We start from the raw sequence: 17,674 nt of genomic DNA on the forward strand, positions 1-17,674 counted from the left end.
TTTTAAACGGCTACATTCAAATCCACAGCTACATTCAGATACATTGATGAGGCAAAAACACACACCAAAATCCAACAGCTTTCAAATTTCAAAACTGTAGTGAAGAAATGTACAGTTCTACATGTTTATCTGCCTCTTGTGGCAGTACAGGAGCTGAATTATGTGTGCCATTTAAAGTGCAAAGAACAGATAAAATTCACAATACATATACAGTTGTGCTCATAAGTTTATGAACCCATGCTAAAGTTGACTTTGAAGATACCCTTCACTATACCTAGATATTGGCATGGTTTTATTTCAGTTAGCCTAATAGCTGGTTTGATTTGCATTGAGAGATGATCTTATGTAAAGTACCCCATGCCAATCTCTAGGTATGGTGAAGGGTATGTGATGATGTGGGGCTATTTTAATTCCAAAGGCCAAAGTAACTTTATCAGGATGCATAGTATCCTGGATCCATGAAATAACTGGCCTTTAAAAATAAAAATCTGCCTTCCTCTATGGGAATTTAACATAGAGGTGTACTCACTTATGCCCCCTGTATTTTAAGAAAGAACATTTATTTAATTTATTTAGACACATTATTCATTCAAAGAAAATTGGTGTCCTTAAAGGTTGAATTTTCCCTCATTTTTTAAATTAAGGCATTAAGATCAATTTCCAAAAGATTATTTTTTATTCCTCTTTTTAGTCAACTTTAGCATGGGTTCATAAACTTACGAGCACCACTGTAACATAATAAAGCATGCGCCAGCCCATTAAACTCTATCAAATTAATTATTTCCCAACATCATAGAATAAAAAAACGAGCAGTGTAACCTGAGAGTGCATTGGGAGAACCTCAGAAGAACTGTGTAAAACTCTGTAAAACTTGATAAGAGTGAGCTCACTCAAATCCTACACCTTCAACACCATCTGTATAGCTTTTAAGCATGCAAACAGACCTTGAGATCAAGGACTTCGGAGGAAATTGTTTTGTTCGCATCCTCCAGCTCTAGGAAGAGCTTCTGAAAGGCCGCAAATGTGTATTTCAGTTTATTAGGGTACCTTAGTTCCAAGGCATAGATAAGGCCCATCAGATAGGTGCAAGCATGTGCCACATCTGGGATACCAAAAAGGATTTCTGCTCCCTCAACGGCTATTCCAGCTTGCTTGGGGAGACCATCCCTGGGATTGCTGACAACAAAGATGCCGAGGACAAATGTAGTAAGAGCTTCTTGGACGGCAGCAGCATCGTCGTCATTGAAAACCTGTGAAATACACCAGAGAGAATAAAACATATTTATTGTATAGTAATGTGAAGGATGCATAACTCTTTGTTCTCTCTCCAAACAGAGGATCCGATTGTTATGTGATAGTTTTGAGTAGTATTGTAGCTATTATGAGTACTACAATGGAAATAAGTCCTGGAAGTTTTTATCCTTGATTGTACTTAGTGTCCTTCATGTGCAAGGCATTTTAATACAATTAAATGAATCAAATCAAATCCCATTTCTACATAGGCACATTATTTAAAATCTCCTAAAAAGTCTTGTCAAATTATCAGCAAACAGCTATTTTTGCACAAACTTGTCTCATATTGGCAGGGCTTTGAATCAAAGCCACAGCATAGTATTACTTTTTTTACCTGGTAGTCCTTGATTAACTCTCCAGTGTTTCCACCAAGGTAGAGTTTGAGGCCTCTGATCACAACTTCTCTTCGGGACTCAATGTTGCTGTCCTACAAAAATATGAAATTAGATTACTCATTAATATGAGAAATATGAGATTAATATAAAACAGGAGATTACAGAGGTCAGAAAGCAACTACATAAAACTAACTACTACTACACTGTTGTAAATACATGCCTCATTTAACACGTCAAGGGTCTCATCAAGTTTCTTCCCAACGGCTCCACCATTCCTCCTGTACAGGCTCAACAGCTTGGATGTGTATTGGTCCAACTTGCCCAGGAATGTGGACTGCAGTGGCTTCAGTGTGACCCTGCGGAATTCCTCCTCAATCTGAGAGAGACCAAGAGATGTAGACAAGACATGGAGATGTAGAAACATAATGAGACAGACACACATGGGCAAGAGAAACAGAATAAGACATAGAAAAATAAATTTAAAGACTACACTGAAATCGACATTTAAGTGATTAGGGATGCTGCACCGGAAGTGTAAGAATACTGAATATTTTTTTCCACAGGTAATCAGGTAAGAATAGCTTTCAATCTGGCAGCCTCATCAGGTAAATATATCTATCTTTCACTTCAGAAAGTGTCACATAGGTTACAGGATAATGGCAGTGATTCTATCAAACAATGAAATAATGATTAATTCAAAATAGCAAAATTCACTTTGAAACTTTGCCAAAAAACACCGTGTATTGGAGAAGACGTGATCAAAATGTTCAACATACCTGGGAACACTCAAACAAGGCAGGCCATCGAGCTTTAAGGTCGATCACAGGTGGTTGGAGGATTACATAATTTCGACGCAGTGAGAAGGTTTTTCCCATGTTCTCATTAATGAGTTTGTTATCGTCTCTCTTCTGGTACTCATAGAGAAGCTCCACTCTCTCCTTTTCAAGCGTTGCATCAGTTTCGCCTTGTAAGAGCGTAAGAGATAAAAACAAACTTGTAGAGTCACCTGGTAAGGATACCTTCATCCAGTGTGGTTGTAGAGACAGCTGGTAAAGATACATCATAGTTAGTTACTAACCACTGCAATTAACCAAAACTACACTATAATATAAAAAGGCCAAAATAAAATGCATGAAAAATAGTAATTCAAGTTTTCAGATTTGCATTGACCTAAACTTCTTTATTTTACGTCTTCCACATTTATCATTTATCTGATGTTAATTTTATTTCTTTGCAGATTATTTCTGTTTTTGCATACATTCACATCTTTTCTGAAGCACACTGTACATTTATTCTGTTAGAATAAATTAGTCTGCTGGTTGCAGAACTGGTTGCAGAAAGACGTTACCTTTCATAGACTTACATGTACATTTCTGGACTTTCCTTATCTTATTAAACAACTTCAGGAAATTTATATAAACATTAGTGAGTAATTTATACATTATGGGTCACATTCTGCATAATACCGCCAAACCATTATGATCTGAACAGTGGCTTGTGAGATTTTAACATCTCAAAAGTTGCACTGAATATTTTTCCTGCTCTTAGCTTCTCAAACTAGCTATTGCTGTGGTAGGCTACTTCCAAGTACAACAAATTTATTAACAGCCTGTAGTCTTAGATAAGACATAAAACTTGATATTAATGTTTCGTTTTAATTGTTTGCTTTCTCAATAACAGCAAATGGCTATGCTGACGTGAGTTAGCTGATAACGATAGGCTAACTTTTCTAGCCTGTTTAGCTACATGGTTTGTTTGCCGTCAAACAGATACGTTATCTTTACATCATTTTAAATAAATCCAGGGTACACATACAACACAAGTTAATGTGTAGGGACCCTACAAGCAACGTGTCATGTTGCGTCGAGCCTTCTTAGTATTTTAAAAATAACGATTTTGACGTTTATTAGCAGCTAGTTGGCTAGCTGCTAATACGCTAGCAGGCCTTGAGGAAAGCCACTTGCTAATCTTCAAATTAAACGAAAAGACGATGACAGTAGACCTGATATAGATATCAGGCAAACTTTATTCTTACCTTAACGTTCAGCCGACTCAACCATAAACTCAGCCTCTGGAAATGCGGTCTGCTGTTCAATCAGGAGGGAACGGGTGTGCGTGACTGCGTGCCAGTTCGCAGTATTACGGAACAGCGTAAATGAAACAAGCTTATTGTATGTTGAGTGTTTGTACTTGAGAAGATCGACTGGGATAACTAAATAACGCATGTAAATGAAAAAAAACACAATTTTATTGTATTATGAACAAATGCAGATGAATTTCAAACGATACATTTTCATGTAAAGATACAAACTGAGATTTGTATTGTTAATTTCACAGATTTAATTTATGTTATATCTACAAATGCTCAGAATCACTTTTTTCAGTGCACGCAACTGACACGAAACAGAAACGCCACGCTCACGCTACGCAGGCAGTGTGTAGGAGACCTTACCGTAAACGTTGGCACCGAATGTAGGCCATTCATAGTGTTACGCCTCCTTTAACGTTACAGTGTTCACGTCAAAATTCTCCTCCCTGCTGAAATTCCCAAGCCGGAGGTGGTTTCTACGTATAGATATCTAGGTTGGGGTGTCTGCTGAGGAGACACCTGTGGGTGGTGTTGTTGTTCCATGGTAACATTGAATAAGAAACAGAAAGATGTCCATTACACAGATGAAGTTTTGGACGCAATTCAAACAGGATCTCAACATTATTGGTCTCTCCCCGTTCACTTCCGGACACATTTTTACTAAGATAAAGTCCAGTGGTGGACACAGGAAGGGGTGGGGCTTCGTTGTTTTACATACCATAATTAAAAACATATGCAGATTTCAAAGGGTAATTTCAGAATGTACTTATATACATACAGTATATATATGTATACATGTACTTACAGTTGACTATCACTGCCTTTGTGCAACGTGAGATTATCACGAATCAACATTATGAAAAATGTAATCCTTTTATATCTTTAAAAAGTGTTTAAAACTTTCATGTTTCCTGTTCAGACAGGAAGCTGCAGCAGTGCATGCTGGGTACCTGGTGTGGCGATCCGTGGAAGGCTGCCAGCTGAGAGCTGAACGCTGCGGAGAGAAAACCAAAGGTCACATGATCAGATCCACACGGTAACATGACGCCATAATGCTGTTTCCCAAATCAAACTCTACGAAAAAAGGGTTCCGGATGTATTTAAAAAATAATAATAAAGTCCTAAAATTATACACAAGTATTAATATTATTTCAAGGATAAAGTTGTAACGTTTCAATGCATTCTCCTGAACGGTTTCATATGATATACTACGAAATTACAGCGACCGTCGGCCGGTCACATGACAGTTAAGTTTAAAACCAAAACGTGTGATGTTGAAACGCTGATGTTAGCTACTAGCCTATAGCCCCGGCAGTTTGGGAAACGCTAATGACGTTACATCCACGTTACAGGCTTTACAGCATCCATACATCCCTCGAATACCATGGGTGTAATAGCACACATGGTGAATTACAACCATCAGAAATATCCATTATTACAGCAACAGGACCTTTGGAGAAGTCATAAAAGCCTGTGCATCCGACGTGTGCGGGGCAACGTGTGCGGGCGCAGTCCCGCGGGTCTGCTCATGTTCATTATGCGTGTTCATAATGCCTAGTTAAATAACTCTGGATTCGGCTACTAGTGAATATTAAACGTTTTAAACAAGGACCCTTTAAGTGTTCGGGCTGGTAAGTTGATGTACCCCAAAAAAACAAGTCTTTCTGGGCCATAGGCAGGGCCGTACTGGGACTGAAATTCAGCCCGGGACTTTAAGATGGAAAGGCCTTTTACGCGAGTGCCCTTGGTGCACGAGCAGAAGGATTTTTTGCAGTTATTTTAATTCTAATAGTGTTTTTATGGTATAAAGAGAATCAGATTATGCTGAAGACCTTCAAGAAACTTCAAGAAACCTCCTCAGGTTGTATAAGCAAGTCACCACTGCACTGAACACAACCAGGTCAGCAAAACCTAATCTCGAACACATAAGTCACAGTATACTGCTAACTACCAGCATGTCATGTGCACAGTCAGTTGGAGAAGATTGAGAAGTTTGAGAAGATATTCTCAAAAACGAGGATCAGTCCAAGTTAGGAGGGGCCGCTCGTATCTCCCCTCAAGATTGAAAGTATTGGTCTGAAACACACACACACAGACACAGCGCTCCGGTGCAGCTGAACGGCCGGCCAGGCCGATCGCGTATGAAAGAAAAAAAACCAAAAACTTATTGACCACCGGCCGGTTCGGCCTGAAATGGACCGGCCGTTCGGGATTGTTCCCGGTATTCCCGATGGAAAGCTGTGTAAATATCTAACGTTAGCAACAGAACATATTCGTAAATTATTCAAATATAACTTTTCATCCATCAACACGACGTTCTTGACACGTTCAAAAGAGGCCACGCCCCTTTAGGAGACAGGAAGTAGGTATCGTTTCATACTGGCGAAAAAATGCAAAATCTTTAGTAGGCTATAGGATCTTTGGTGGAACATGAACAGCCGTTTCCGCTCCAGAGTCGTAATATTTTCAGAATAAAATTGTTGATATTATAATATTGTAACACTCTATTATCCTTATAGATTTGAAGAATTGTTTCAATAAGAAAACTTCACAATAATACAAAAATGTCCTTTTTAAACTGTGACAAACCTGCAGGGTAGCTGGGGAGGGTCCCCATTACTCATCTGGATGGATAGATGGATAGATAGATAGACAGACAGACAGACAGACAGACAGACAGACAGACAGGCAGACAGACAGACAGACAGGCAGACAGACAGACAGACAGGCAGACAGGCAGATAGATAGATAGATAGATAGATAGATAGATGGATCTGAGAGAGATAAGCAGAAATAGTTAGCATATATTATGGAATAAAATTAATCTATGTTTGTTTCTATATTCTATAACAGGTTCAGGTTATTTGTACCCGTGTGTCTTCTACCGGAGCAGAAACCTCTGTTAGCTCGGGGTCAGTCTACCTCGGAGGGTTTACACTTTGTGGATCAGAATCTAAATCTTTATGGAGAAAATCAACGGGCTTTTACGTAGCATTTTTTGTACATTTTATTTTCAGTGAGACATTACAACCCATCTAATAATAATGATAATGTTCTTTGTGTCACTGTTTGAGTGGTTTAATAAACACAGAGACCATATGTTTACAGAGCTGTGATTGGATGTGTGTGTGTGTGTGTTTGTGTGTGTGTGTGTGTGTGTGTGTGTGTGTGTGTGTGTGTGTATGTGTATGTGTGTGTGTGTGTGTGTGTGTCAATGTGTGTGTGTGTGTGTGTGTGTGTGTCTGTGTGTGTGTCCATGTGTGTGTGTTTGTGTGTGTGTGTGTGTGTGTGTGTGTGTGTGTCAGCGCGTGTGTGTGTTTGTGTGTCTCTGTGTGTGTGTGTGTGTGTGTGTGGATCTCTGAATCCAAAGTTACACAATGCACCACAGAGCAGCGTCTGAAACTAGTTCACCTGTTCCATGCGCACAGTAATGTAATTTGCAGTAAAGGCTATGTGCAAAAAAACATTAGGAAAAATAAAACTGACAGACAAAAGTGTAGTTTCTCCAGTCCACAGCTGCCTTCATACCAGTTGTAATCTGATTACTGGTTTCCATGGAAACGGACAGACAGACTGTTGACTCTACTTTTCTGCCAAACAAACAACGGAGTTTTGAATGTGTGAATCTAAACTCAATTTTAAATCTCCTAATTTTAAACCACAACTTTCACTTCAGGATTAAAGGACACTTAAATATTATAATATTATAATTTTATATAGCCTAAAACGTTAACCAGACTGAGGATTTGTAATTGACACTTGACAGCGTGTCATTCGGTCCGCAGAAAAGGCGATTGACTGCAATCTGCTGCAGCTCCAGGACCTATACGCCACCAGCGTGCTGGAAAGATTGTGGCTGACCCCTCCCACCCCGGCCACAAACTCTTTTAGCCACTCCCCTCTGGCAGGAGGCTGAGGTCCATCAGGACCAAAACCTCACGCCACATAAACAGTTTGTTCCCCTCCGCCACTAGCCTTATCAACAAGGCCCAGAACCCACCCTGACTCTCTCCACACTCCACCTCTGGCTCCTCATGTCACTGTACCTACTCTGCTGTAGCGTTCCTTTTTACTACTGTTTAACTTATTTTACTATTTATTTACATTTATTTTATCGTTATTAATACATACTGTGTGTATATGTTTATACTTATATTGTTTATATTATTTTTATCCTTCTTATATTTGAATGTGTGACATGCACCAACAACACCATGACAAATTCCTTGTATGTGCAAAAACGTACTTGGCAATAAAGCCCTTTCTGATTCTGATTCTGATGAAGCTGTTCCATTCCACCTGACTGGATGACTGGTTCCATTCCACCTTAATCCGAAAAATAAGTATTTAAGGGGGTAACTGGTGCTACAGAACATTATTATTAATAGTCATTTTGAACTAAACCATTAGACACTATTTACAATACAAAAATATGAGTCAACTCTTTCTACAGTGTTGAGTTCGCAGCTCAATGCCAGACTCCCTCCATAAATCTCTCATTTTAGTGTTTTCAGGCGCACCAGTAAGAATTGAATTACCACCAGAAGATAAAATATGATTCATGATATTTTACAAAGACAAAAGTTCAACTCTTTCATGTGGAACATCAAATTCACCACAGCGCGAGGATTTTAAAGATATAAAGACACTTTAGGAAGTTTTCCCTGATGTCATCTTACTTGTTTAAGCATTAACAGCGGGCACTGATACCGATTCAAAGAAATGTGGACTTTACGTGAAACAGCTGTTTCTTGTTAAACTATCAAATCCAAATTAAGCAAAAACGTTAAAAAATATATAAATAAGTTACTAAATAACATTGATTCCTAAAAGTCTGGACTACTTCTTAAATGGTTCGTTTTTTCAGTGGAGTCTGGTTAAAATGTCAAAACATTAATCTGATTAATGTTTTGACATTTTGACATTGACATTGACAACAATTGACATTGTATTAAATCCGTTTTGTTAATTTTTATTTCACGATTTTGCCTCATTGGGCCTTAATTGGGGTAAACAATAAAAATCCCATCTTGTCAACTTCATCTCCGACTCATCCTGAGTGTTTACACCTGCTCACAACTACTCATCTACATCTACCCTTGACAGTTGGAAAGAAACGTTTCCACTGCCAGACCTGGGCGCGATTATCGGGGCGACTGCGTCAAAGCAGTCCAGACAGTACTACCCAAAAAGGAGAGCGATAGCGCAGAGAGATAGCGTTGGACTTCAACGTCGGCTTGGGCAACAAACAGAACGTGGATCCACTCCTTCTCACCAATCACGTGTTGTTTGAGATCTATAGATTCGCAACTATAATGTCCAAGAGTTTCTGCAGTTTATTGTTTGAGATTCTGGACATAAACTTTGTTATTATGCATGGTTCAACAATTAGTGATTGCCCAATGGCCCGGGGGAAAGTCAAACACCACGTTGGGCAAGGAAACATTAGGGCTGCACAATATATAGTTTAATCACCTGGCGCACTAAAACGCATCGAGAAGAAACTCAGAGATCCAGTTGAAAGAAAATATCAGCAGAAAACTTTACTTTAAAATGTAAAATTTCATTCTTGTTTTAGTGCCTTTTCATATTCAACTCAATGTTCAATTTGTTCAGTAAAAGAAAGTTGGAACTGAAGAAAGTTGGAACTAATCCTTTTATATGTTTTTTGATGCTTTTTTTCCGTGTCTTCTTTTCGACGCTTATGATATTTATAAAAACCATTTGTTTGGGGGCCAGTAAAAATAGAATAATTGACCCTGAACTGACTTTCTGGATGACCACAGTAAACACGACATCCCAGTTTGCTGTTGGATGATGTCATCGGATCATAAATGATCTCATCATTCTCTTTACTGGCGGAGAAAGTTTATGGATAATTTGATTTGAATGTGCCGTCGGCCAGTCAGGAACTGAGTTGCTGCTTGATGCTTTTGACTTTTTTTTTTTTTTCGACATTTGTTACACTTTTGATGCTTTAGGAAAAGAACAAACATGGAAAGGAAACATGACACGCAGGACACGATCCCCGGTCTCCTGGGTGAAAGTCCTGTGTGTGACCCATCCACCAATTTGTGTGACCAATCTCCATATGCGGATTTTCGCCCTTTCATACTACTCGCTATGGCGTAAATTCACACGCAATCGCAAGGTAATGTAAGTCAATGGAGGCCGAACGGCGTTGATAAACACGCTAAAAAGCGAGTATGTGTCTTGATAAAACGCCAATAATGGCATACTTTGTACCAAAGGAAACAGGTGTCAAAGTTATAGTTATCTACTCCAGTACTGTACTTGAGTCCAAATGTTGAGGTACTTTACTTGAGTCATTTCTTTTCATGCCACTTTCTACTTCTACTCCTCTACATTTCAGAGAAAAATATTGTACTTTTTACTCCACTACATTCATCTGTTACAGCTTTAGTTACTAGTTACTTTACACATTAAGATTTCTGCACACAAAACACATGTAGCTTATAAGTCCAGCTGAGATGATGAGACCATTAAACACAGACCTGGTTGGATCCTTTACACACACTACAATGGTTTAATACTTTAACTACATTTTCCTGATGATACTTACACACTTTTACTGAAGTAATATTTTCAGAGTATTATTACAGTGTGGTATTAGTACTTTTACTGCAGTAAAGGATCTGAATACTTCTTCCAGCGCTGGTTGTCAGATTGTGTAGTTAGTGTTGAGAGTCAACAGAGGGAGCCAGAGTCCGAGAGAGAGAGCGAGAGAGAGAGAGAGAGAGAGAGAGAGAGAGAGAGAGAGAGAGAGAGAGAGAGTCCTTGTCCTCGTGCAGCTGCAGTTTCCTCGCGCACAATCGATCCTTCAATCAGCGGAGCAAGACAGCAGAGAGAGAGAATAAAGTTTTGACATTTTAAAGTTCTTCAAATAACTGAAGGTAAGTTCAGATTCTGAACCAGACTCCACTGAAAAAACGAACCATTTAAGAAGTAGTCGAGACTTTTAGGAATCAATGTTTCACGGGACGTTGTTTAATAACTTATTTCTGTTTTTTTTACATTTTTGTTTAATTTGGATTTGATAGTTTAACAAGTAACAGCTGTTTCACGTGAAGTCCACATTTCTTTGAATCGGTATCAGTGCCCACTGTTAATGCTTAAACCTCACGTAAGATGACATCAGGGAAAACTTCCTAAAGTGTCTTTATATCTTTAAAATCTGCGCGGCATGGTGAATTTGATGTTCCACATGAAAGAGTGGAACCTTTGTCTTTGTAAAATATCATAAATCTTATTTTCTCCTGGTGGTAATTCTTACTGGTGAACCTGAAAACACTAAAATGAGAGATTTATGGACAGAGTCTGGCATTGAGCTGCGAACTCAACACTGTAGAAAGAGTTGACTCATATTTCTGTATTGTAAATAGTGTCTAATGGTTTAGTTTATAATCCATCCATCCATCCATCTTCGTCCGCTTATCCGGTATCGGGTCGCGGGGGTAGCAGCTCCAGCAGGGGACCCCAAACTTCCCTTTCCCGAGCCACATTAACCAGCTCCGACTGGGGGATCCCGAGGCGTTCCCAGGCCAGGTTGGAGATATAATCCCTCCACCTAGTCCTGGGTCTTCCCCGAGGCCACCTCCCAGCTGGACGTGCCTGGAACACCTCCCTAGGCATCCTTACCAGATGCCCGAACCACCTCAACTGGCTCCTTTCGACGCGAAGGAGCAGTGGCTCTACTCCGAGCTCCTCACGGATGACTGAGCTTCTCACCCTATCTCTAAGGGAGACGCCTTATTGAATGTAATACCGCACCCGCTGCGCCGATTCTCCGACCAATCTCCCGCTCCATTGTCCCCTCACTCGCGAACAAGACTCCAAGGTACTTGAACTCCTTCACTTGGGGTAAGGACTCATTCCCTACCTGGAGAACTCTCCATCGGTTTCCTGCTGAGAACCATGGCCTCAGATTTAGAGGTGCTGATCCTCATCCCAGCCGCTTCACACTCGGCTGCGAACCGATCCAGTGAGTGCTGAAGGTCACAGGCCGATGATGCCATCAGGACCACATCATCCGCAAAAAGCAGCGATGAGATCCCCAGCTCACCAAACTGCAACCCCTCTCCACCCCGACTACGCCTCGATATCCTGTCCATAAATACTACAAACAGGATTGGTGACAAAGCGCAGCCCTGGCGGAGGCCAACCCTCACCTGAAACAAGTCCGACTTACTGCCGAGAACCCGGACACAGCTTTCGCTTTGGTCGTACAGAGATTGGATGGCCCTGAGAAGGGACCCCCTCACCCCATACTCCCGCAGCACCTCCCACAGTATCTCCCGGGGGACCCGGTCATACGCCTTCTCCAGATCCACAAAGCACATGTAGACCAGTTGGGCATACTCCCAGGCTCCCTCCAGGATCCTTGCGAGAGTAAAGATCTGGTCCGTTGTTCCACGACCAGGACGGAATCCGCATTGTTCCTCTTCAACCTGAGGTTCGACTATCGACCGAACCCTCCTTTCCAGCAACTTGGAGTAGACTTTACCGGGGAGGCTGAGAAGTGTGATACCCCTGTAATTGGCACACACCCTCTGGTCCCCCTTTTTGAAAAGGGGAACCACCACCCCGGTCTGCCACTCCTTAGGCACCGTCCCCGACTTCCACGCAATGTTGAAGAGGCGTGTCAACCAAGACAACCCCTCCACACCCAGAGCTTTAAGCATTTCTGGACGGATCTCATCAATCCCTGGGGCTTTGCCACTGTGGAGTTGTTTAACTACCTCAGCAACTTCCACCAGGGAAATTGACGACAATCCCCCATCATCCTCCAGCTCTGCCTCTACCATAGAGGGCGTATTAGTCGGATTTAGGAGTTCCTCAAAGTGCTCCTTCCACCGCCCTATTACCTCCTCAGTTGAGGTCATAATAATAATAATGACTATTAATAATAATGTTCTGTAGCACCAGTTACTAGGGGTGGGGGAAAGAATCAATAGATCATAGTATCGCAATATTTTCCATGGCAATACTGTATCGATACACAGACGCCAAGTATCGATCTTTTGTTATATGTGTTGGTCAGTTTGTCTGCTTGACAATCCCATTTTGCAGCAATAAAATTGAAGTGAGATGAACAAACAGAGAAATGTATCTTTTTAGATAAAACAGATGCTGACAAAGTTTTCTTTTGGGGACATAATTTGAAACTAGGAAAAATTTGAAGTTGGAAAAAAGGTAATAAATTGCAATATATCGCAGAATATTGCAATATGTTTAAAATCGCAATAATATTTTATCGTGACATAAGTATCGTGATAATATCGTATCGTGAGGCCTCTGGTGATTCCCACCCCTATCAGTTACCCCCTTAAATATTTTTTTTCAGATTAAGGTGGAATGGAACCAGTCATTTAAAAAGTTTGATCAATCACACATCCTAAGTCTGGTTGACGGTTTGAATCACTATTGTTTGAGATTCAAACACACACACACACACACACACACACACACACACACACACACACACACACACACACACACACACACACACACACACATCCAATCACAGATCTGTAAACATATGGTCTCTGTGATTTTACATGTTAGAGAGGAGAGTAAAGTTCTCTCATTAACCAGTTTATTGAAAATAAAATGTACACAAATGCTACGTAAAACCATAAAGATTTAGAGTCTGATCCATAAAGAGGGAGACTGACCCCGAGCTAACAGAGGTTTCTGCTAACCTGTTACAGAATATATGGTTACTCCATAATATATGCTAACTATTTAGGCTTTGCTCTCTCAGATCTGTCTATCTATCCATCTATCCATCTATCCATCCATCCATCCATCCATCCATCCATCCATCCACCCATCCATCTATCCAGATGAGTAATGGGGACCCTCCTCCGTACTCGGACCCCGGCTACCCTGCAGGTTTGTCACAGTTTATAAAGGAAATATTAGTATTATTGTGAAGTTTTCTTATCAAAACAACTATTCAATTCAGTCAAATCTATAAGGATAATAATAGAGTGTTAAAATATGATAATATCAACAACTTTATTCTGAAAATATTATGACTTGGGAGAGGAAACAGGTGTTCATGTTCCACCAAAGATCCTATACTAAAGATTTTTGCACATTTTTGTTTGCATTTCAAGCAGCGTCTACGGTATGAAACGGTCCACACTTCCTGCGTTACGGCGTCATGTTACCGTTACCGTGTGGATCGGATCATGTGACCTTTGGTTTTCTCTCCGCAGTGTTCAGCTCTCAGATGGCAGCCTTCCCCGGATCGCCACACCAGGTACCCAGCATGCACTGCTGCAGCTTCCTGTCTGGACAGGAAATATTTTTTTAAAGATATAAAAGGATTACATTTTTCACAATGTTGATTTGTGATATTCTCATGTTGCACAAAGGCAGTGATAGTAAACTGTAAGTACATGTATATAAGTATACATATGAATATACTGTATGTACATGTATACATACTGTATGTATATAAGAACGTGTATACATATAATACTGTATGTATATAAGTACATGTATACATATATATATATATATACTGTATGTATATAAGTACATGTATACATATAATACTGTATGCATACAAGTACCTGTATACATATATATACTGTATGTAAATACATGCATACACATATATATATATATATATACTGTATGTATATAAGTACATGTATACATATATACTGTATGTATATAAGTACATGTATACATATATATGCTCTATGTATATAAGTACATGTATACATATATATATACTGTATGTATATAAGTATGTGTATATATATATATATATATATATATATATATATATATATATATATATATATATATATATATATATATCAATGTATATAAGTACATGTATACATATATATACTGCATGTGTATATAAGTACATGCATTTCTGAAATCACCCTTTAAAATCTGCATATGTTTTTAATTATGGTATGTAAAACAGCGAAGCCCCACCCCTTCCTGTGTCCACCACTGGACTTTATCTTAGTAAAAATGTGTCCGGTAGTGAACGGGGAGAGACCAATAATGTTGAGATCCTGTTTGAATTACATCAAAAACTTCATCTGTGTAATTGACATCTTTCTATTTCTTATTCAATGTTACCATGGAACAACAACACCACCCACAGGTGTCTCCTCAGCAGACATTCGCTCAGACCTACACAGATGGAGGAGACCACAACCTCCTCATAGGACCACTGGGGCAACCGGGGCAACCGGGGCAACCGGGACAACAGGGGCAACAGGGGCAACCGGGGCAACAGAGGCAACAGGGGCAACCGGGGCAACCGGGGCAACAGGGGCAACCGGGGCAACAGGGGCAACCGAGGCAACAGGGGCAACAGGGGCAACTGGGGCAACAGGGGCAACCGCAACAACCGTGGCAACCGTGGCAACCGGGGCAACCGGGACAACAGGCTCAGCAACAGAATCAGCCCGGGTACCAGGGGATCCAGACGGTGCCCCCCAGAGAGCAGCCAAAATACACAGGTAGGTCAGAGAGAGACCATTTTTGGTAGGAGAATTTTGACCTGAACACCGCTACGTTAAAGGAGGCGTAACGCTATGAATGGCCGCTGTTCGGTGCTGATGTTTACGGTAAGCGTATTGTCTCACTTCCAGCATTCCCGTGTCACGGACGCTAGTTTGCTGCTCCAGCAAAAACTTACTCAATTCTGCTTTATTGTTTAATTTAGGTAATTCAGGTTGCTCAAATAAGTCCCTTAAGACTCTCCAGCTGATCCAGAATGCTGCAGCACGTGTTCTGACAAGAACTAAGAAAAGAGATCATATTTCTCCTGTATTAGCTTCTCTGTATTGGCTTCCTGTAAAATCCAGGATTGAATTAAAAATCCTTCTTCTGACCTACAAAGATCTAAATCTAATCAAAGCTTTTATTGAGTCTGTCTTGTCATTTTCTATCATCTGCTGGTATGGAACCCTCACCGTCAAGGATAAAAATACGCTTTTAAAAATTGTGAATGTGTCTAGCAAGATTGTGGGTGTGAAGTTCAGTAGCCTTACAGATTTCTAAAAAAGCCATGTCTATTTGCAAGGACACCACTCACCCTCTGTACGGAGAATACTTGCTATTACCATCTGGCTTACGTTTTAGCACTCCCTTGGCTCTGAAATAGATACAAAAACTCTTTTATTCCTCGGTCCATTCAGGTACTCAATTTAGCTAAGAGGAGGTGATAACTCTTGCTTATCTTACTTATCCCCTGTATTTCTTTTTATTTATTGATTATTACTTTCAATATGTCCCCAACACAACTTTGCTACTATTGCTGTTTTATTGCTGTATTTATTGTTGTTGTTTTTTAGTAAGTTAATTGTCGTGTGGTTTGTGGTGTATATTTAAATTTTTCATGTGATGTCTTCCTGCTGCATACAAATTGCCCTTCTGGGACAAAGAATAAAACTGAACTGAACTGAACTGAACTAAATGGTCAAGCACCATCATATATTGAAGAGCTCATAGTACCTTATTTTCCCACTAGAATGCAGAGTTACTTGTGGTTCTTAGTCATTTACTAGTTAGTTCAACAGTCATTCCCAAACTGTGGTCCGTGGACCACTAGTGGTCCATGAGGGTACAGCAGGTGGCCCGTGGAAAGCAAAATAAATAAATAAATAATAGTTTTTTTAACCTTCATTTTACCAGGAAATTCCCATAAAAATTAAGAATATGTATATTGATATATAATTTAAATTACTGTATAGATTTAATACTCCATTGCTATGGAAAAAAAAACCCTGTTGTTCAGATGAACCTGATTATGCCCTCGGGCGCTTGAGTAAAATAAATAAATTAAATAAGTGGCAGCCGTTGTGTGCAGTAAACTTTCTTTTAACGAGCCTGTTGGACTGATGCAGTGACCAGTTATAGTTTTAGTGCTAGTAGCCCTATTAAGAGGTCCGGATTAATTCAGGTAGGACTGTGTGTAGACATATTTTATTATGTGTATTATGAGGTGGTCCGCGAAAATTCTTGATTACAAATAGTGGTCCACACATACAAAAAGTTTGAAAACCCCTGCTCTAAAAGTAGAATGGGAGCCAGAGCCTTCAGCTATCAGGCTCCTCTCCTGTGGAACCAGCTCTTTCTACATATTTCTACATATTTAAATCTGTGATTTTGTCACCTGCGATTGTCATGTTACCTTTACCGTGTGGTTCAGATTATGTGACCTTTTGGTTTTTTCTCCGCAGCATTCATCTCTCAGCCGGCAGCCTTACCGACATACCAGGTACCCATACCAGGTTTTAAACAGCTTTTCTTCTTTTATTCCAGAATAATGTTCATAATGTTGATTAAGTACACAAATATACCTGTATATATGTACACTCTGTCTGTCCAGATGAATGGTGGCAGCGGTAGCGGAGGTGGCGGCGACAGTGGCTTTGGCGGTGGCGCTGGCGGCCTTGGCGGTGGTGGCTGTGGTGGCTGTGGTGGTGGTGGCGGTAGAGGTGGTGGAGGCGGTGGTGGAGGCGGCGGCGGCGGCGGTGGCGGCGGCGGCGGCGGTGGTGGCAGTGGCAGCAAAGGTGGCGGCAAAGGCGGCAAAGGTGGCGGCAAAGGTGGAGGCAAAGGTGGCGATGGCGGCAGCGATGGCGGCAGCGGTGGCAATGGCGGCAATGGCGGCAGTGGTGGCGATGGCGGCAGCGGCGGTAACTTTACAGATATATAGTTTGGCTAAAACTGACATTTAGATATTGGACTAAAATTCTTGTTGCACACGTAACGTCTCTCTCTCTCTCTATCTCTCTCTCAGTTGTCCTGGCCAAGCTGAATCATAGAGGACGTGACGTTGGCGATGCTAAGTGCTCGTGCATCTTGGGCTGCTGCCATCTCTATTGTTTTTAAGAATTCAAATTAAAAATATAAAATTCGAGTGTGTCATAATGTGTCTGAGTGTAATGATATT

The 17,674-nt window shown here is 40.5% G+C and overlaps 1 protein-coding gene across 1 annotated transcript; it reads left to right on the top strand.

The window, feature by feature from the left end:
• Positions 1-10,611: 10,611 nt before the first annotated feature.
• Positions 10,612-17,437, top strand: LOC116040338 (uncharacterized PE-PGRS family protein PE_PGRS20-like). Its single transcript, XM_035995203.1, has 6 exons — positions 10,612-10,631; positions 13,584-13,632; positions 13,962-14,005; positions 14,876-15,236; positions 16,962-16,999; positions 17,111-17,437. The coding sequence occupies exons 2-6, from the start codon at positions 13,584-13,586 to the stop codon at positions 17,435-17,437; spliced, it is 819 nt and encodes a 272-aa protein (XP_035851096.1). The 5' UTR covers positions 10,612-10,631.
• Positions 17,438-17,674: the final 237 nt, after the last annotated feature.

The sequence above is a fragment of the Sander lucioperca genome, chromosome 19, assembly GCF_008315115.2.
Source record: "Sander lucioperca isolate FBNREF2018 chromosome 19, SLUC_FBN_1.2, whole genome shotgun sequence".
NCBI classification, from domain to species: domain Eukaryota; kingdom Metazoa; phylum Chordata; class Actinopteri; order Perciformes; family Percidae; genus Sander; species Sander lucioperca.